Below are 19,505 nucleotides of genomic sequence, written 5' to 3'. Positions count from 1 at the left end.
TGCCCCTCCCGCCGCTGCTGTCATTGAGGCAAAAGTCGTTATCCCTAAGACAGGAGATAGCGTCAGGTGCGCCACAGATTGGCAACAATAACCAGTAGCTGGATGCTGCCATTCTTGCGCATTCTTTGTCTTCACTGTATCATGCAGTTTTGCTATGCCGGGCGCTGCCAATTTGAAGGTCAATATTGAATCTTGGGCCTGTATATAAAGCTTTCCTGAGGATGCCCCCCAAGCTGTCTTTGCTGTGCAAGTGATGTGTCTCACCTGTTACCTCCATCAAGTGAACAACTTGCCAGCACCATACTATGGACAGGGGCATGCTTGCCTACGCCCATCAAATAATCAACTCTTGGCGCCATTTTTTGGCACGCTGGCATTGATGACCAATCGCCGCCTGCGCAGGGACAAGACGCGGCAGCTGTTTGCAGAGGCACTGTTGCTGGCGCGAGAGGCGGTGCCGGGCGCGGACGCCGGCGCGGCGGCGGCCGAGGCGGAGTCGGCGATGCACCGGCAGAACGGCGGCGTGAACGCGCGCTACAAGGCCAAGTACCGCAGCCTCATCTTCAACCTGAAGGACGCCAACAACCCCGACCTGCGCCGCCGCGTGCTCTCCGGCGAGATCACCGGTGCGCCGCTGCAGAAGAATGAACTAATCTTCGCATACACGCATGTGCTGCATAAGCTGCATGCTTATGCTCCGTGCAAGACTTGACGTTATGAAGTGGTCATGGCAGATAAATGGGTCTTCATAATGGCACTCCTGGTGCTTCTTCTGCTTGCTGTCCTGCGGTGGGCCTGGCGCATCCAGAAAGTCATCGTATAGTCTGTTTGTGTCCCAAAGTGAGCGCCCCGGGTGACCAGGGAGCCGGCGAGCAGACATATCTGGGAGAGCTCCAATCAGGAGCCAGGATGGCGGCATGTGCCGCTAGCTGACATGCATGTGCGCGCAGGTGACGTGCTGGTGAACCTGTCAGCGGAGGAGCTGGCGAGTGACGCCCGCAAGAGCGAGAACGCGCAGATCCGCAAGACTGCGCTGTTTGAGGCGGAGCGAGGGCAGCACATGAAGAAGGCAACCACGGATCAGTTCCAGTGCGGCAAGTGCAAGCAGCGCAAGTGCCAGTACTACCAGATGCAGACGCGCAGCGCCGATGAGCCCATGACTACCTTTGTCACTTGCACAAACTGCGGAAACCGCTGGAAGTTCTGCTGATGCAGGGGCAGTGGCAGTGGCGGGGTCCGTGTATTATGCCTCACACACAAAAGCGTTGAAGGCCTCCTCTGCAGGCTTGGTGCTTTGCACTGGGTGAAGCTGGGGTCAAAGTTGGCTGCTTGCTTTGCTTGGGAGGCCATAAGGCTCTGTTCTCTGTTTTGACTTCAGCCATGTCCTTTTCCTCTGTGCAGCTCGTCTTGCCGCTGTTCTGCAGCATATAAGCAGTCAAGGTGTGGGTCAAGTTTGTCCTGTTCAGCGTTGGGAGGAGTGCAGCTTCAGTATGCTTATTCAGCAAGAAAGTGGGAGGCCGCTCTGAACATGCATGAGTATCAAGCATGTGAAGATGATTGCAGAAGTTGCAAAGTCGAATTGATGTGCGCACAGGCTCCTGGACAAAATTGCAGTCAGAACCCAAACAGAGGCTGACAATGCCGCTGAGAGATTTATTGAAAAGCGCTTGAGATTGTGATGAGTCAATCAAGCAGGATTGACTGTTAGCACAGCGTTTGACACTTTCAGGCAGATACATCCATTACACTGGCATGCCACATACATGTCATATATAGAAGGAAATCTCCAGGCATTGCACTGATGATAAAAGTTCATGGTGGGTTCTGAATGTTCAATGGGGGCGTTTGTCAAACAAATGTGGGACATGAATGGATGTGTGATTCACATGGCAGTGCTTTTCCTGTCAGTGAGCAATTCCAAGTATCTGTCAGTGCCTGCTCAGTGCTTGCTCCTGAGCACACAAAGTCAGCCAGGGGAATTCCCAGCAAAGCCACCACCGGATGCCTGATCAACCAGAAGCAACTAAACCCTCACAAGAGTTGAACCGAGCTCAAGTAATGAATGCGCATTGTCCGCTCAAGAAGGAAGAAAAGAGCAAAAGGCCCTGGCTCCGCAAGAACAGAGAGGGTGACATACACTGCTTCACCCCGAGTAAATCAAGATGATCACATCATCCAACCCCTACAATAAAAACTGATTCCTGCTTGACCTTGTGACAACCTACTTCTCTTCAATTTTAACTTTAGACGAATCCCGCCAAATCCTACCGCATAGACGAATCCCGCCAAATCCTACCGCAAAGGCAGCTAAAGAATGGGGTGTGGATGTGCCATACTGGGAGAGGATACGCATCACACGTGCCAAGCCTGGGACACTTATTCTGCTGTCGACTGCAAAATTTATACGGTGGCAAGGAAACCCTTGGGGGGATTATGACGGAGGCCCTACTACTACTGGGGGCATCAGACAACCTTACAATCAATTATTCCTTCGATGATAACCAAATTTGTGCCGCGAATGTCGGCACAAACCTCTGCACAGACTTCCTGACAGGCCTCTCAGTGGGTTCTTCTCATGAACACATGCAATGTGCCCTGCGTCTCGCGCATGCACAGTGCATGTGAATCCACCCAAGTCACCTGCCTGGAAAGGCGCTAATGCCCCAATCTCTAATGCTACACACAAAGCTTGCGTGCCTTGCGCAAGCCCCAATACACACTGCCGAGATCAGGAGAAGCCCCCATCGCCTCTCCATCCTACCCTCCAATCCCCCTCTAGCGATCTGGGACCCAGCTATTTCTGCCCTGCGCAAAGGCAGGGCCTCAAAAGAAGGCGCGCACTTCGTTGATCCGTCTAGCGGTGGGTGGGTGTGTGCCGCCTGTGGCTATGTCACTGTGGGGGTGATCTCGTGGCTTTGCAGCTTTTCAATGTCTTGGTCCACTTGGGCGCCCATGGAAAGTGTTCCCTTTGCTCCAGCTGGCATCCTGATCACCTCCTGGATCCGCGGCGGCCTCCAGAGCTTGATGACGGGTCTAAGTCCCTGCTGCGAGACCTCCTCGCAATCCTGCAACAGAAAGCAATTTATATCAAAACTCAGTCTGGCAGGCCAAATCCACTGTCACCACACATCCGTGATGCATCTCTGGCAATCTCAAGCTAAATATGTGAACCGGCATGTATTTATGGTATATGATATTATGAACAGGGGCATTTCCTCCTATGGCCCCAACATCTGCGGCACTTGAAGCCAAAGCGGTCAGAATGGAAACAAGGCGGTTTGTGGGAGCTAGGCGCCTCAGAAACCTCGGCGGCTAGAATATGTATGATAATTTTCTGAGGGGTGTAGATTGAGTACTACAATTCCAGACTCTGTCAGGTAGGTTTTGCCCCTTAACTATTTCCAGGGGGCGTGAAAGGCGCGCACCGGTCGGAGAGATCGCCGGCGGGGGCGTCGGCCATTTCGCGCTCCATCTCACCCAAGATCTTCATGGCGCTGCCCCAGCCGCCGCCTCCCAGCTCGCGGTGCTCACCCACCGGCTCCATCGGCGCTCCCAGGCTGCCGTAGCCCGATCCCTGGCTGTTCGCCCGCTCCAGACCTGGAATGCACCGCGTTTTCCCTTACTCATCTTTGATCCAAAGAGAGGGATCCTGAGATGAAGGAGAACAGAAGAATTGAAAGCAAAATGCTTTCGTTGCCAAAACATATACATGCCATCTGGAGTGGGACAACCCGGACATTCCCCTTAAAATTTAACCACTGGGCAGAATGTTCCAGGGACGAAAACTTCGAGCAAGGAGGGACCACACAGCCTGCTGATGGGCACTTAAGCATGCATTGGACAAACATGCTGCCATCAAGCCTGCAGCGGATGAGCAAGGCGCATGCCTGATGGAGGCCTGATAAGAAACAAGCGCCATTGCTGTGTGGCTGCCTGAGATTATGCGATGCCAGTCCAGAAGGACAATCAACCACAGGCGTGGGTGGATCACTGAGCTTGGAGGGAGCACGAGAGGACCGTGTCAAAAAGAATAATGCGCGCACCGTCAGAGCGTTGGGAGCGGTAGAGGCGCTGCTCGGAGCCGCCGGAGTTGAGGCGCTCGATGCCGGCCAGCGCCGACGACCGGCTGCGGCCGCCGCCGCCTTGAGGCTGACGCATGTCCACGAAGCAGACGCCCGATCCGCGCGATCCCAGCCGGTGCTCCAACCCACGCGCATCGTGCATCCCCTGCGTGCCATGCGCGTGCACAGTAAAAATGAGCGCCTGAGAAGCAGAGTTCAAAGGTGCTTGTTTTTTTGGCGGTGGCGCGGGGGCAAGCCAGAGTGCCTTGCCCGAGAGGGGCAATCGAAGCTCAAATGTTCATGGTATAATGCACATCGCTCGCACAATCTGCAAGGTGTGTGCACAGGATCTTCTTTTTTATGCAATGAGAAGTGTCTAGCTGTCGAATCTGCCCTGATTCTGGACCTGTCATGTCAAGAGTGTGATGGAAAAGCTTGCAAGGCAATAATCTCCTGTAGGGGTGATTTGGGGTGGGTCACCTGGATGGGCATGCCGAGGTCGTCGCGCATGAGTTGGCGGGAGGTGCCGCTGCGGCCGCCTCCGCTGCGCGCACGCGCCAGGTTGGCCGCCTGATACTCACGCTCCTCCAGCAGCCGCAGCATCCTCAGCGTCTGCTCCCTGCGCGCAATTACCCACACCCTCAGCAGAAGCTCACCTGTGCCTCTTCTTACAGAATCAATTATGATGGGTTCAACCAGGAGAGTGCAAGCACATCAATAGGGCCAGGACAAACAACCCCTGGTCAATGACTGTATTTGACCCAAAGTGCTCGGCGTGATCAGCACAATGATGAAGGTGCCCACGCCAAGGAGCTCTGTATTTTCTCTGTCATATTCAGTCAGAGTCCGCACCTGATGCTTACACATGAGTTCACAGCACAAGACGAGCAATAAAGCACGAAAGAGGACAAGGGAGGGAACGCGCCTGGACTGCGGCGGCTGGCCGCCGGCAATCTGCGCGAGGAAGTCCGGGTCGGACTGGCGCCGTCGCACGCCCTGGCCGGGGGCCGGGTACGTGGCGCCGCGCGGAACGTTCCCTCCTCCCGAGCTCACTAGCCGGTCCGTGTTACCGGACGCCTCCGCGCGCCGCAGCTCCGCCGCTAGGTGCTGCAGAATGTTCCCACTGCGCCCCTGCACAGAGAAACAAAACTGCCACCTCATACCAAACCCAAAGGTTGTTGGGACCTTGCCCTTCTTGCTGCACCAACAGCATGACACACCAACACAATAACATCCCCGATGAAGTGAATGACACCAGTGACCCGTGGCAGTCAGAGCTGCACAAACTACATGCTCATCAGCACATGTAGGCAGCACAACTCTGGGCAAGCTTGCTGAGCAAAGTTCGAGTGCACATCAGCCATTCATGTCAGGTACACCGGCTCCTATGCCCAATCAACAGGAAGGCAGCGCACCCGCTGAATTTCGCGGCTGCGGCCGGGTTCGCCGTAGTGTGGCGACAGCGGCGCGCGGGAGCCGCCATGCCGAGCGCCGGAGCCGCCGCGGCTGCTGCGCGTCGACTGCGGCGTAACGGCCTCCTTCAGGTACTTGTCTCCCGCACCCGACCCCTGTGTCGGCATCATCTGAGCCGTCAACACCCACACATGCCACTCCTCAGCCCCAAACCTAAGTTACCTTGTAGCAAACACGACAGCTAACCTTATGTGCGACTCCCTAGCATGCCAGAAAGGTAATCCCAGTTTTGCTAAAGCCTCTGCGGATGCAATTAGACGATGCAGGAGCATGGCCAGAAGGGCCACCAAAATTGCAATATCCTCTGCAAGGGGGTTGATGACATGCTGCAGGAGCTGTGGTGAAGCTGCAGATGTGGATTTACAGACGCGGCAAGGTGAAAGTGGTAGTGTGCTCGCACCGTCTGGATAGGGGCCATGCCCTCAGAGCCAGACAGGGACTCCACAGTCGATCCAGCCGTGGACCCGGATGCGTCCGAGCTGGAAGACGGCCCCGCAACCTCCGTCATCTGCCCGCTCGGGTCCGTAATGACAGACCTGCACAGAGAGTGTTTGTTTGGATTCTCATGGGTCACAACCTACTCAATATCCTACACTCCGTGCACCTTTGAATTGTCCATGTCTGCAGAACTGTGCACCAGATTTCAAGGATATAAGTAAAACATGCAGGGAGGAATCAATTGCACAAGGCATGCAACTGAGTGCAAGTGTGCATGCCGTGGCCGTCAAGCTACAAGGTGTGGCGGCACATGTCGGCGGGCTGCGCGCACCTGAGGGAGCTGGCCGAGTCGGTGCGCCGCCCCTGCACCATTTTCCCCTTCCCCTTTTCCAGCGCTTTTGCGCTTGCCTGCGAGGGGGTAAGCGGCGACGGCTCTGTGCTCTCGCTGCGACTCAAAGCCTTGTCCGATGCCTCAGATTTGTCGTCGTGCTCGTTCGCGCTGTCCTCGGCCTTGCCTCCAACCACCGCCGGCGGAGTGTATCCGGCGGCCGCCGCCGGCGCCGCGTCCTTCTGCCCCGGCTTCACATCTGCGCATTCGCATCCCATGCTCACATCACAATTGCATCATGTTTCCTCTTCACTGCCCCAAGGTCTTGTAAGAAGCAAAGCACAATGCCATAATCCAGCACCCCTAAGCTTTGCTGCGACACTGCGAGAAACACCCAGTTTTGAGAGAGCCCCAGACTTGACAAAAAGCGATTCTGCGCACCTGGCAATTTAAGCGAGGGCAGCCGCTGAGACCGAGCGCGAGCGGCGTCGGCCTTAGTCGCCGCCAGCATGGCAGCCACCTTGTCAGGGTTAGCGCCGCGGGAGTCGGACCCCCCCTTCATGGGTAGGGGTGCGCCCCCCAGCTGGCCCCCCAGTGGGCCCCTCATGGAACCCCCTCCGTAATCCTCCTCTGCCAAGTGCATCTGCCCCTCACGCGACCCTGCCTTGCCGCCGCTCCCCGCCAGATCATCCCTCGAATGCTTCCGCTTCATGTAATACCATGCCCCAAACCCTGCAACCCACTCTGGCGTTAGAACACTCATTCACTCACTCACTCAGCAAAAGCAATTTCTCGTCAACCAAGCTCCCAATGCATACTTATAGCACTTGTCAGGCTGCACACCATGCCGCAGACTGGAAAGGGCAGCCCAATACTTCGGGGGGGGGGGGGGGCTTACCTGCCAAGAGTGACGGCCAGCAGAGCGCCTATGACACCCCCTGCAATGGCGCCAGAATTTGGCTTTGAAGAGCCGCCAGAGCCGCTGTCAGCCGATGCAGACGCCGTTGAATACGTGGGTGACCCCGTCAGGAAGCCAGACACTGCACCACCTGAAACCCCATCAGCCGCTTGCCCCTCCCCATCATCGTCATCATCATTTTGTTAATGTCATTACACGTCTTCCAGTCCTGTGGACCAGGTACATCTGGGGTTTAGATTTGTGACAACTGCCATGCTCATGGCAAGCATAGTGCAGGAGTGAGTTGCTGGGCAAGGGCAAAAGATGGAAAGACAGTGGTGGCAAACCTGCAGGGGTCGGCGAGGGTGTTGCAAGGGGAGTTGATGGGGTTGCAGAGGGAGATGACGACGATGCAGTTGCCGGTGTGGCGACAGGCGCCGATGAGTCACCCTCCGGCACCGGGGTCAGCGTGCCATCTACGCCGATCTGTGACACGTCCGTAAACACAGACCGCGTGTTGGGCAGCCCTGCAGTGACACATTCTTTGTCAGCAATCCTCCCATAAGCACAAATGTGTGCACCATGTTTTGCTGCATGTTTGGTGTGCACCTTGTGAATCTCCCATCTACTTTGAAACCTGCAGGATGACATCTGGCGATTCCCCGAATTCTGCTGAAATCCACTGTCTACCCAACTTGCATGCCCAGCATTTTCGGGGAGAGTTTAAGCCCGCAGAGTTATCCGGCAAAATCTGGGTCCAAATGCCGGATGTCATTCTGCAGGCAGTGTGAAGAGAACCTTCATGGGTGTGCAAGACTGGATGCTCTGCGCAGACAAGAGACTCAGATGGAAAAAGGACAAAAAGAGAAGCATGCGCGCACCTGCGGTCTTGAGCTGCTGCTCAAACTTTGTGACTGTGGTGTCAGCAGCCACGTTCTGCGCAACCACAGCCATCTGGTCCGGGGTCGTTGTGAGCACAAAACGCGCCGCCACGGTAATCTTCTTTTTGGGCGCTGCCGGGGCATCCCCTGCTGAGCTGTCGCCTGACGTGTCCGCTGTGTTGCCAACGCCTGCAATGGCAGACCCGACGCGCAGCAGCCGCCTCCCGGCACCTGCCGTGGGTGACATCTGATGTCACCTTCTCTTGCTCACAGCACCTACTTATCACTCTGTCGTGCAAATTGGGTATCTCATGCTGTGAAACAAGGCTCAAGCCAGTGGCGTTGCTGCTGATGCTTCACAGCGGAGCTCCAGCCTGTAGCCTGGAGAATCTTGGCCACACAGCCTGCAAGCTTCAAACCAGCCAGGCAAATGCAGAGCTCCTGCAACATTAGTGAAGCAGCAGCAATAAGTAGTGGAAAGACAAAGTGCAAGAAAGACGCCATACCAGCAATGTTGGCGTCCGGTGAAGCGGCAGGCGCCGCGTCCACTGATGTGGCATCCGTGGATGATGAGTCGGCGGAGGAGGATGAGTCAGCGGGCGGTGAGCCCGCAGAGCCGACCTCTAGCAGAGTCGCGTTGACGCCGTTGCCGAGCGTTTTGCGGAGCGCGGTCTGGATGCGCTTGCGGGTGGTCGCGTTTACGGGCGCCAGGCCCACTCCCGTCAGGTTGTAGGACGCCTGTGGGTAACACAACATCCCTCAGGACACGACCACATCATTCCAGGTGACTCACACACCTCATCAGCACTGTAGCTCAGCTGGAACCTCATGCTCTCAAAAGCCTTGAAGCTCTCGGGACCGGGATCCTGGTTCTGCTTTCAGCAAATCCAAATGGTAGTAATTTCACAAGTTAAAAGAAACAAATCGATTTCAGTAGTGTGATCAATTATAGATGGCAAAGGGGATGTGGGCGTGCCTGCAGGTAGACAGTGTTGGGGTCATTAGAGGGAGGGATGAAGCTGGAAACAGTGCCGTCAGGCGGGGACGGCGCGGCAGCAGTGTCAGCCGGCGCGTCGGAGGCGGCTGCCGGAGTGCGCTTCGGCTGCGCCCGCGGCGACGGGGGCGCCGCGGCCGCCTGCGCATCCGGCTCTGCCATTGCCGCCGAGCCCGCGCTCTGCACAGCAACAGCTCGATCAGAAATTCCTCTCCGATCAAGGACATCTCGCTGGAAAAGCTCTCCTCGTTTGCACACGCAGATCCTTGAGAAGAAACTCTACAGCTGACATGGCTGACATGCAGAACAAAGAGCTGGCTGGGTGTGCAGCATGCATGTCAAGCTGCCCTCACCTTTGGGGTCGGCGGCGGCGTGACAAGAGGCACGGCTACGGCCGCGGCAGGCGCGGGGGCCGGCGCCTTGACGGGCGCGACTACAGGCGCGGGCACGGGCGCCGCGACCGTAATGGGCGCGACTATGGGCGCTGGAACCGGAACGGGCGCGACTATGGGTGCCGGGACCGTAACGGGCGCGGCCACGGGGGCGACTGCCGGCGCCTGAGGCCCCATGGGAGCGGCCACCGGCGCGGAAATCGGCGCGACCACCGTTTTCACGGTCGCATTTGCCGCCGGCACCACAGGCGCCAACACTGCCGCCGGAGCTGCGGCTGGCAGAATCGGCGCGGCTTCGGTGGCGTTCCCTGGGGCCGTAAGGTTTGCGAAGCGCGCAACTACGGAGCTGGCGGCCGGCGCCGTCGCCACCGGCAGGATCGGCGCGGCGAGCGGCGCGGCTGCCGGCGCCAGCATGACCGGGGTGATCGGCAGTGCTGCTGCGGGGGCGGCCACCGGCGCCAGAACAGGGCCCTGCACGTGACATGCACAGCTGCTGCTCAGACACTTCTCCCACTCAAGAGATTACTTCCCCCGCTCAGGCTGGCGAATGCAAGTTTACAGCATCCCCTAGAAATTGTTTGAGGCATTCGCGTGGGATGGAGTTACGGAGCTGGCCACAAGCGTCACCGGAATAGCGGTGAGCGACGGCAATGGCAGGCACACACCTGAGGGAAGATGGAGAAGGCAGACACTAATGGTGCTGGCGCAGGGGCAAGGGGGGCAGGCAGGATGCGCGGCCGCGGCGGCGAGAGCAAAGAGCAGTTGCCCAGATAGCCGCTCTTGAGACCGGTTGTGTTTGCCAGCCGGTCAGGCACCCACCCGCACAGATCACTGTTGCCCGGCTTGATGCTCCTGCACATGCATCGATTGAAGCATCAGCAAACCACCATGCATGCATGCAAGGACACTGTCCAAAAGCAGTCCAGATTGCAGGACATTCTTTTGGGTCGCTCCTTGTATCTCAGCACAGTCGTCGATACCAACATGATCTTCAAGTAGATTTGGCAGAGCGCTTGTGAGTATCACAGCAGCAGATCAAGCATGTCCAGGGAGCAAATTGAGGATGGGTCGCACAGTTGTTTGAGGGCAGGGAAGGCGTTCCAGTTGCCCCAGGTGGCGGGAACCGCGCCGGAGAGCGAATTCTTCCACACGTCCAAGTAGCCAAGCGCTGGGAATCGCCCCGGGGCGGCCCAGCTCATCGGCAGCTCGCCCATGAAGTCATTCTCTTGCAGCGACAGCACCTCCATGCTCTGCGCACGCATGCATGCTTGCATTCAGTCTTCCCATCTCCACACCGAAAGTGTTCCGAGGTCAGACTGGGCCACTCTTGTGAGAGCAACCACCTCTAGACAGACGATGCATGACTCAAGACTATGCAAAGGAATTCCTAACAGCTCATCTAATAGAGCCCTGCGTGGCAACTCTGATTGCCAACTGATGATCCAAGGCAAACCTCTCAAGCCCCAAGGACCATGTATTGCAAAAGGTTTGTTAGCAAGATCTCCTCAGTAGGAACACATGGGAGAGGGCACAATTAAATCACCTTAAAGCCGGCGCCCCACAGGTCTGGCAGGTAGCCGGAGAGGCCGTTCTGGCGCAGATCAAGCTTGCGTAGCCTTGTGAGGGAGGTGCCATTGGCGCCCCACTCGGGCGGCAGGCTGCCCGACAAGTTGTTGGCCGAGAGCACCAGGCTGCTCAGTGAAGGGAGCGCACCCAGCGAGGCCCACGACGCAGGCAGCGGCCCTGCGTGAAGAAGAAGAGCAGCTGAATCCATACTTTTTGTTCAACATTAGGCCCATGCACACTAGTAAATCGGAGGACGCATTAGGCAGCTTGGCGCATGTGATTTCCCGGTAAAAGCACAAAATAATCGCATGCACCAAGCCGCTCATGCACACATCTTGTCCAGTGCTCTGCGGCTTGGATCATGAAGACTAAGAGCCTCTGCTGTATTCTGATTGGGTCGTGATTTTCTCATTCTCCTTGCAAATCAGTCCCCGCCAGCTGCATGCCTCCGTTTGCAGTGCTGCAGGCGCGATTGCCAGGCAAGCCAGACAGCCACACAATTTGCAGGCAGCTGCAAGGGTGCTGACAGTGATGGGTCGCTTTGCAAGTGGTGGGCTGATCTGACAGAACAAAAGCGCGACTGTATGCGCGCACCTGAAATGATGTTTCTGGAGGCGTCCAGGGTGGACAAGCTGGGGAAGCTTCCATTGACCCCCCACAGCACCGGCAGCTGGCCCATCAGCCCAGTGTTCGTCAGCCGCAGTGTCTGCACAAGTGCAATACAATTTCAGACATCAATGCCTGTACAGGCTAGACTGATCTTGCAAACATGCAGACCTTCTTGCCCACCATCCGAGATGATCTTTTTTAGTACTGGCCAATGAGAATGGCAATATCTGTGATGCCACACCGCCAGGTCCCTGCAACATGGCTGCAAGGATGCAAAGGGGTCGATCAAGATTGAACATGGGATTAGCATCCAGGCAGTGGAAGGCACAAGGAAGCACCTCTAGCTTGGGGAAGGATCCAGGGGTGCCCCACTGGGTGAGCAGGATGCCTCCCAGCAGGTAGTTGCCAGACAGGTCCATGGACACTAGGTTGGGGAACACCCCAGGACCGCCCCACAAGGAGGACAACCCGCCTGTCAGGTTGTTTCCGCTCATATTCCTGCACAAACATCTCCCATTAAACCCCATGCACTACAGCAGAGTCATCAACCAAGAAATTCTCCCCACTACTGTTCTAGCCTGACAAGCGGAGGCCCTAGGCCAGCACACAAACTCTGATAATGGGCAGATGCACAACATGGGGAATGCTTGCATGAGGGGCAGGCAAAATTGACATGGGAGCTGGAAAAGGTGCGCACAGGGTCTGCAGCTGGTCGAGGCCAGACAACTCTGGCGCCAAACGGCCGGCAATGTTCCAGCCTCCGAGGTCCCTGCAGGCACATGGGCACTGATAAGTCAGCATGCCAGATGATTACAAGAAATACCAGCCGCATTGCACAATTTGTCCTACACCCCAACACAGGCCTTGGCACATGAGAGAAGTACTCCTCAGGCTGGCGGTGCCATGTGAAAAAGTGTGTGCTGAGGGATGCGAAGATGGGTGGCGCACAATTTGATTACGCGGCCGTCCTTGTTGCAGGTGACGCCGGACCAGCCCTGGCAGGGGCTGGTCGAGAAGTCCCAGCCCTTGAGGCCGATCCCCTTGAAGTTGGCGAAGGACTGCGCCAGCAGCTTCAGCGCCGCCACTGCACAGCACCAACACACCCCTGATCAGCCCCCACACGCCCAGCATAGCTCAGCCCCTCCATACAAAATACGCGCACTGTCCTTCTGCTTGTGCAGCAGACAGGTTCAGGTGCACTGCATGCGGCCTGCAGCAGGCGGCTCTTTGGCCACCCCTTACAAGTTACGGCTTTGCCAGGCTGAGAGCAGTCACTGCGGTGGCGCGACAGCGGTCTGCGCACCATCTGTGGAGTTGAGCTCAGGAACCGGCACAATTGTCGCCGCGGCAGCGCCGGCGGCTGCTGTACCAGCACCCGCCGCTGCGGGTGCGGAAGGCGCTGCGGTGGTTGCAGGCGGCCCTGTTGCCGCAGCCACGGCTGCCGCCTGCCCGGCCGGGCCGGTATTGGCGGCCGGCTGGGCCACACCCGGGCCCACCGCTGCACCGGGGGGTCCGCAAGCTGGCCCAACGCAGGGGGGCCTGTTCTGTTTCAAACTCCTGGCGTGGCTGCCCCCATCCGCGGCTCCCCACGCTGCGGCCTCACCAGTTCCTGCCTGTAGGTTTGCAGCTGATGCTGCCAGGCAGAGCAGCAGAATCCATGCAGCTGAGAGGCAGCTGCGCCTCCGAGCTATCATAGGCCTGCATGAAAATCCCACAAATTGCTAAAGACGTATCTCTCAACGGTCTGCGTCTCAGATTTCTCCACTTCAAGTGCGGATGGCATATGCCAGATACTTGCATGACACATCTGTACTACATACGTTCTTGACAGCTCATAACGCCCGATGATCGCATCCGAGGTGCAAGAATCCCTCTTTAAGGTCCACCGCTTTGGTACGTGCACGATGGAAAATGCTCCATCGGTTGTGATAGAGTCTCAACACGCAAGTGCCAAAGCTGTCGAAAAAGAGCGCGACCTACCTGACCCTGCTCGGAATCCAGGCCTCGGTGCTCTATATGTCGTGCTGGTAATGCTGTGTCCCCTGCGAATACACGCGCACTTTCATGAAAAATTGGAGGACGAGCGCAAGCAGGCGCCCTGAGTCTCAACTGCGTCTTGTGAATAAGCAGGCGCCGTCATTGTTTTCCTTTTCGCGTGCTCACGCCCGCCTCCCCCGATGTTGCAAACCTTCTATCCACGCATACCCAGCGCACGCCCAGTACCTCGATCTTCGATGCTTTATACGGCTGCAATCGGCGCACCCTAATTCCCATGCTGGTACCAGCTGGCGCCAGGTGTAAGGCGACAAAATGCATCAATGTGTCCCAATATACCTTTATAACATTGTAAAGCAGATACTACGCATCGAATGCACGTTTAATCCGTCACACGCTGAACGCTTCGTGTGATCGCGAACCTCATACAATACTAGCGAGCTCGCGCGATCCTCACCATAGGGGAGCAGCGCTACGCTCGATACATCCAGTGGAAGTCTTCGGAAGGCTATCAGAGACTAGAAGATGGCCATTCAAGGATGAAGTATGCCGTGTTGTGGCTTCCGTGGCTGCAGTCACACAAGCACCGGTGACGGAGGAGCTGCAGACTGGAAAGACACCCCGAATTCCTCCACACGCGGCTCTCCTCTAGATCATCAATCCCAAGCCTCTCTTACTATCTGGCGAGCTTTTGTTACCAGATGATGGTCTAATCGTGGTAGGCTTTTCGGGAGGAGCCTGAGGGTGGGTCGATGTCGATACAACATCGTGCAGGGACCGGTCTGTTGGGGCGTTCCTCACAGGTGACGGTACTGGACTGACTCCCACACATCTTCATAATCTCGCTCCTCCAACGTTACCCCATCCGGAATGGCGAGGATGGCAGGACAACTTCTTCAAAGTTTCGAGTGAATGTGCATGTACAAAACAGCAACGGGATAAACGATCAACTCGGCCCCCCACTGGCAGATAACATTATGATGAAGTCTAGAGATCTCATCTGGATGTGTAAGTGACCTGAGGCAACCCTAAATATAGGCAGTGCCCGCAGTGCCACTGCGAACCTGGGACCCCCTCCCACAAATTCGGGTCTATTGCACCCAGAGCTCATCTGGAGTGCTTTGGGTTATTGATTGCAAATGCATGCAACCATTGCAATCATTGCAATTGCATCATTGAACAATGTGATAGTGGGAGCTTTCCAGCACCAGCAATACCAATTTCATTGCAGCCTACTAGGTAGTATTAGAATGACAGTCTCAGGACTGTGCGGTCATTTCAGGCTGCATTGCAATTAGCAGCTGCAGATTGCAGCTCAGCATGCATTAGAACTAGGCACATGCGCTCTTCAGATGATCAGTGCATTTCTTGCAGCCTCATGCTGTGATCAGCCCACAGCTGCAGCGGCTGCCCTGACTCTAGATGCCAAAACAGACACATGCAAATGTCAAACTGTCCCATTGACACCTTCCAGGAGCCTCTGCTCACATGTCTGAGTGGCCCACAGCACGCCTGGGGAGATTTACCGAGGTTCACCGCAAGAATGTTCTTTCCAGCTAGTCTTGATCCTGTTGGTCCATCCGTCACTTTGGCAGCAGCAGACAAAGGAGAGCCCTCACTCCCATTGCTCTGCAGCAGATGTCCACAGGATGACACAACAGAGTCATCCCTTCGACGCTCACACTTCCAGCCAATCTCAGCCGCCGGCAGCGCTGACATCAGCGGTAGTATTGTTGCTGACATCACGCCTTGCGCATGTTCATGCCGGCACGGATGACCTCGTCCACGAGCAGCAGCTGAGAAGCCACGACCGGCGCGCTCTGCAGCATCTGCCGCTTGACCAGGAAGTTGTCATAGATACCCGCCAGCACTGGGTCTAGCGGCTCTCCAGTCGCCACGTCTAAGCCCACCTTGTTGCCCTTGGCAGCCTCCTCGCCCAGCGCAATGATAGTGTCCTGCATTGGGGCAGCATCCCGGATGTTAAGGGTCGTTTGGTGACCGCATTCCGGCTGGCCTGGATGTCTGACCTGCTCATTGGCAAAGGATGCATCAGCAGCTTCCACATGGAATATGGGCATGCTGCTACAGCAGGCGTACATTTGAGTATCGCCCAGGTTGAAGGGGCAAGTAAGCATCCAGCGGCATGAGCAAGATACATACTCCACGCCCACAGAGGGCACAGAACAGCAAGAACTCCGAGGAAAGCAACGACTGTGTTCGGCACCTGGGCGTCGTAGCCGGAGTTTTCCGCGAGGATCTTGGGGATGCCCAGGAGCGCCTCGGCAAAGGCGGCCACGCCGAGTTTGGCGCGGCCCTCCACCTCCTTCCGGGTCACCTCCTGCAGGTGATTCGCTGCCGCCACCTGCAATACCCCATTACTCTTTGGTCAAGATAGTTGTAAATACTAGCGCAGATCCAACCCTGCGCATTTGTGCCCTCTTCTCAAAGGCCAGCATCCAGGCGGACAGAGGCTGCAAGTGCTCGGAAACTAGTAACCACACAAACCATGGCACATACGGTTCGTGTGCCTCTTCGCATCATGATCATCATGCAACCGTGGAACAACAGGCCACTGTGATGCAAGGCAAGTGTGGAGGGACATAGCTCGATTTCCTCTACTCAGCAAGGGGTGCACAGGGGTGCAAGGTAGGGCTATGAATAGGCTAGAATTCAAATCTAGGAACAATGCAAAACAGCGCACCTCGAAGGCGCCGGCTCCAGGGACGACGGCGCCGTCTGCGAGGGCGTTGGTGACGGCGCGAAGGCCGTCTCGGATGGCGTCCTTGATCTGGGCGAGGGAGTAGTCGCTAGGGCCCTTGATGAGGATGGTGCAGGAGTGCGGGTTGCGCACGTCCTCCACAAACGTGTACTTCTCCTCGCCCAGGATGTGCTCGTACACCTGCCCCGCGTGCCCCAGCACATCCGGCGCCAACTCCTCCACGCTGTTCACCGCAAAGCCTGCGACAAAACGTGCGCACCCGTGAGCATTGTCCGCCCAGTGCTGCATTTGATGCTGCCAAAAGATAGATCTTTTTGCTGCAACTGCCCGGGAGTGCAACTGGTGGAAGGCAGGCTGCCCAAAAGTGCTGTGCTGCGGCAGTCACTTTGATGCATTTAACTATACAATGCGCAAAGGAGGAAAACGAGGGTCGAAATGCATGAAGGCTATCATGTGGCGTGCAGGCCTGTAGTGCCTTGCAGGCTCTGTCCGCTTTGCCAATTCGTCTGCAAAAATTAACACCCCATGCTAGGATCTGCATGCCAGTAGGTAAACCGCCACACAGATAGGGGGGCGCACCACCGCAGGCGAGGGTGAGGCGCTCCATGTTGCGGCGTTTGGCGCGGCGAAGCGCGAGGATGCCCTCCTTGGCCAGCATGTCCAGCGACATCGGGTCGATCCCCTTCTGGTTTATCACCACAAACCCCTGCCCCGTCTCCTTGCACACCTGCCACAGCACACACCACACGCCTCACCATACATTTTCAACAAGAAACTTCCTTCACCTACAGTGTTTATGGACTTCCCTCAACACGTGCATCTGCCATCCGCCTGGGCTCAGGCTAACAGCCAACATCTTCCCCACACCCATCTCCCCCTCCTGGAGACGCAGCTCACATGCAGCAGGAAATGCTCTAATTTCAGATGGAAAAATGGCTGCAGAGCACACTGGGCCTGCATAGAAGATGTCAAAGGAGTATGACACGAGTGGCAGAAGCACCTGGCGCTTGAGGTCGATGATCTTCTGGACGCGCGTGTCTACGACAGCGCGCTCAGCTGCCACCAGCTTCTCACGCTGGTCGGCGGAGCTGTAGAAGAAGCCGGCGTTGACCTCGGACTTCTCGTACTCCAGCGAGATGTTGCAGGTCAGGATGTGCGCGTCGTCGAGGCGCTTGGGCATGTCCGGGTGGCGAGAGCCGTGGTCCAGCACGAGCCCCTTCACCAGCCGAGTGTCCTTGTCCAGCTTGTGCTTCATGTGCATAAGCTCCACCTGCACATGCATGCATGCAAGCTCAAGGACAGATGGACTGCCCCCCTGCCTCCCCTACCAGGTGCCTACATATTTAGTAGGTCAAGCTGGCACCTAAGGCTGGAGTGAATTGTCGCTGCTTCTCATGCTCCTGTTGCTCTCAGCATCTTCACTGGCCTCACCGATACTGCAGTTCTTGATTGCTCCCGTTCATAGCACTTGTTTAGATCAGAATGTCCCCTTTGGGATTACTGGGTGGACTGTGCATTGTCATGTACAGCACGCCCGATGGGTCGGACTTCAGGGGTCCAACACCAGAGGGATGCTGGCTACTCCACAGGCAAGTGTGGTGTGCAGTAGCGCATGCGGTAGGAATCACCATGAAGAGGTCGATGGGCTCATCAGGCTTGCGGATGGTGAGGACAGCGTCCACCACTATGTCTGTCAGCTGGTCCGCCAGGTCCTCATACAGCTTGGTCCGCAGAGATGTGCGCGCCACACAGCGCAGGATCTCCTTGTCCTCCACATCCAGCTTCTCCTTGAAGCCATCCAGGAACTCCAGCGCCGCTTTCTTTGCATGCTCGTACCCCTTGCAAAACAGCAGAGCAAGGGGTCACGCCCTCGCTCAACCCTTGTGCGAGCAGGCAGGGATTTCAAGAGGCAGGCAGCAAGATATTGAGAGGAAAGCGAGGAGCGGCACCTCTGCTATGACTCGTGGGTGGCAGCCTTCGTTCAGATATCGCTCAGCCTGCTTCATGAGCTCCCCTATCAACAACACCGTCGATGTTGTCCCATCCCTGAGCAACACGCTGGCTGTCAAGACACTTCTGCTGCACGGCTTTGAAAGTGAAGAGGAGGATCCTTGTCATAAAGCAATCAATCAAGCGTGATGGCCCTACCCTGTAATATCATCCTGCGCCACTGCTGTCCTGGCGATCATTACAGCAGTGGGGTTCTGTATTTGCATTTCTCTCAGCAGCACGTTCCCGTCCTTTGTGAGCTTAATATCTGGACGCATACATGGGTGTTAGAAGTTGAACTCGCACACTGATCAAGTCAAAACACTAGACATAGCAACTTCCTGATGAGGATTGCTCCTTCATCACACCATCACATAGAGTTCCCATCAAACCACCCATCTCACAGCACAGGTGGTAAATAGGCAATTCTGAATCGAGACACACGCACCTCCCGATCCTCCCACAAGCATTTTGATGGTTCCTTTAGGACCAAGATTGGATCGCATCACATCGTGCAGGCCCTTAGCTGCATTAATATTCATGAAGAGTGCAGCGCCTCGGCCCATGACCTCGGCCTTGGAGTTTAGCGTCTTGACAGACGACATGATGGATAATTTATATCTCACTCAGAACCCGATCACCAGTCTGCAACTCCTCAAGTGGGCATCCCGAACACGTCTTGTGCCTACAACAAACTCAACATCTCTTAAAGTAAAAGACCTTATCTAGGTTTAATGTTGCTGTGATCCTCTGATCGCCTTCTTGTAGCGTGAGAACGATTCCAACGGCTGCACACAGGACTAGATGTGTAATACCCTCAGAATGTCTCGAATTCCAGGGAAGTGATCATGGGCCCTGTGGTAGGGCAGAGCAACCTTGCAACATGATCCTTGATCTTCACAGATCGAAAGCAAGTTTCCGCGCGGTGCTTCAGTACGATTGAGAGTTAATACACATTCTACAGTAGCCACATTGCTCTCCACCACAGCATCCCTTCGTGCTCAAGACCCCTCTGATCTAGATCTGCGTGCAAGGCCTGCTCAGCACTGGTTTCAGGATGGATGATCTAGCCTTCGATGATTTCGAAGCTCGAGCTGCAGCAGCGGAGCGGATGCTCGCCGAGCTGACGATCAAACATAGTAGGCGCCCACTGGCTTTCTTG

The 19,505-nt window shown here is 56.3% G+C and overlaps 4 protein-coding genes across 4 annotated transcripts; 2 read left to right on the top strand and 2 right to left on the bottom strand.

The window, feature by feature from the left end:
- The first annotated feature begins 400 nt into the window (after positions 1-400).
- Positions 401-1,723, top strand: COCSUDRAFT_25684 (hypothetical protein). The gene is made up of 2 exons (XM_005644127.1): positions 401-626; positions 951-1,723. The coding sequence occupies exons 1-2, from the start codon at positions 503-505 to the stop codon at positions 1,208-1,210; spliced, it is 384 nt and encodes a 127-aa protein (XP_005644184.1). The 5' UTR covers positions 401-502; the 3' UTR covers positions 1,211-1,723.
- On the top strand, positions 1,724-2,942 carry COCSUDRAFT_34193 (hypothetical protein). The gene has a single exon (XM_005644126.1). The coding sequence runs from the start codon at positions 2,434-2,436 to the stop codon at positions 2,623-2,625; it is 192 nt and encodes a 63-aa protein (XP_005644183.1). The 5' UTR covers positions 1,724-2,433; the 3' UTR covers positions 2,626-2,942.
- A 47-nt stretch (positions 2,943-2,989) lies between these two features.
- Positions 2,990-14,329, bottom strand: COCSUDRAFT_67732 (hypothetical protein; the record flags this gene model as incomplete). The annotated part of the gene is made up of 25 exons (XM_005644125.1): positions 14,093-14,329; positions 13,621-13,682; positions 12,944-13,338; positions 12,589-12,724; positions 12,338-12,409; positions 11,979-12,138; positions 11,626-11,737; positions 11,009-11,208; positions 10,540-10,715; positions 10,131-10,317; positions 9,427-9,936; positions 9,068-9,253; positions 8,586-8,817; positions 8,080-8,310; positions 7,546-7,725; positions 7,206-7,349; positions 6,742-7,038; positions 6,304-6,559; positions 5,935-6,070; positions 5,477-5,644; positions 4,942-5,192; positions 4,542-4,680; positions 4,044-4,227; positions 3,426-3,597; positions 2,990-3,065 (listed from the first exon to the last, which is right to left on the bottom strand). Exons 3-25 carry the CDS (start codon positions 13,332-13,334, stop codon positions 2,990-2,992), a joined length of 4,596 nt encoding a protein of 1,531 aa, XP_005644182.1. The 5' UTR covers positions 13,335-13,338; positions 13,621-13,682; positions 14,093-14,329.
- Positions 14,330-15,377: 1,048 nt separating this feature from the next.
- COCSUDRAFT_38097 (T-complex protein, zeta subunit) lies at positions 15,378-18,948 on the bottom strand (the record flags this gene model as incomplete). The annotated part of the gene is made up of 9 exons (XM_005644124.1): positions 15,378-15,590; positions 15,860-15,997; positions 16,337-16,593; positions 16,934-17,081; positions 17,355-17,624; positions 17,983-18,192; positions 18,304-18,400; positions 18,503-18,611; positions 18,792-18,948. The coding sequence occupies 9 exons, from the start codon at positions 18,946-18,948 to the stop codon at positions 15,378-15,380; spliced, it is 1,599 nt and encodes a 532-aa protein (XP_005644181.1).
- Between the last annotated feature and the right edge of the window lie 557 nt (positions 18,949-19,505).

Source organism: Coccomyxa subellipsoidea, assembly GCF_000258705.1.
Source record: "Coccomyxa subellipsoidea C-169, whole genome shotgun sequence".
Taxonomy (NCBI): domain Eukaryota; kingdom Viridiplantae; phylum Chlorophyta; class Trebouxiophyceae; family Coccomyxaceae; genus Coccomyxa; species Coccomyxa subellipsoidea.
Note: the sequence above shows the minus strand (reverse complement) of the source record. Positions and strands in the feature narration are given on the sequence as shown.

Excerpts from the sequence above, each read along its gene's own strand:
- COCSUDRAFT_25684 (XM_005644127.1), top strand. The coding sequence starts at position 503 with ATGCACCGGCAGAACGGCGGCGTGAACGCGCGCTACAAGGCCAAGTAC. Across the intron at positions 627-950 it reads GCTCTCCGGCGAGATCACCG|GTGACGTGCTGGTGAACCTG; the intron begins GTGCGCCGCTGC and ends ATGTGCGCGCAG.
- COCSUDRAFT_34193 (XM_005644126.1), top strand. The coding sequence starts at position 2,434 with ATGACGGAGGCCCTACTACTACTGGGGGCATCAGACAACCTTACAATC.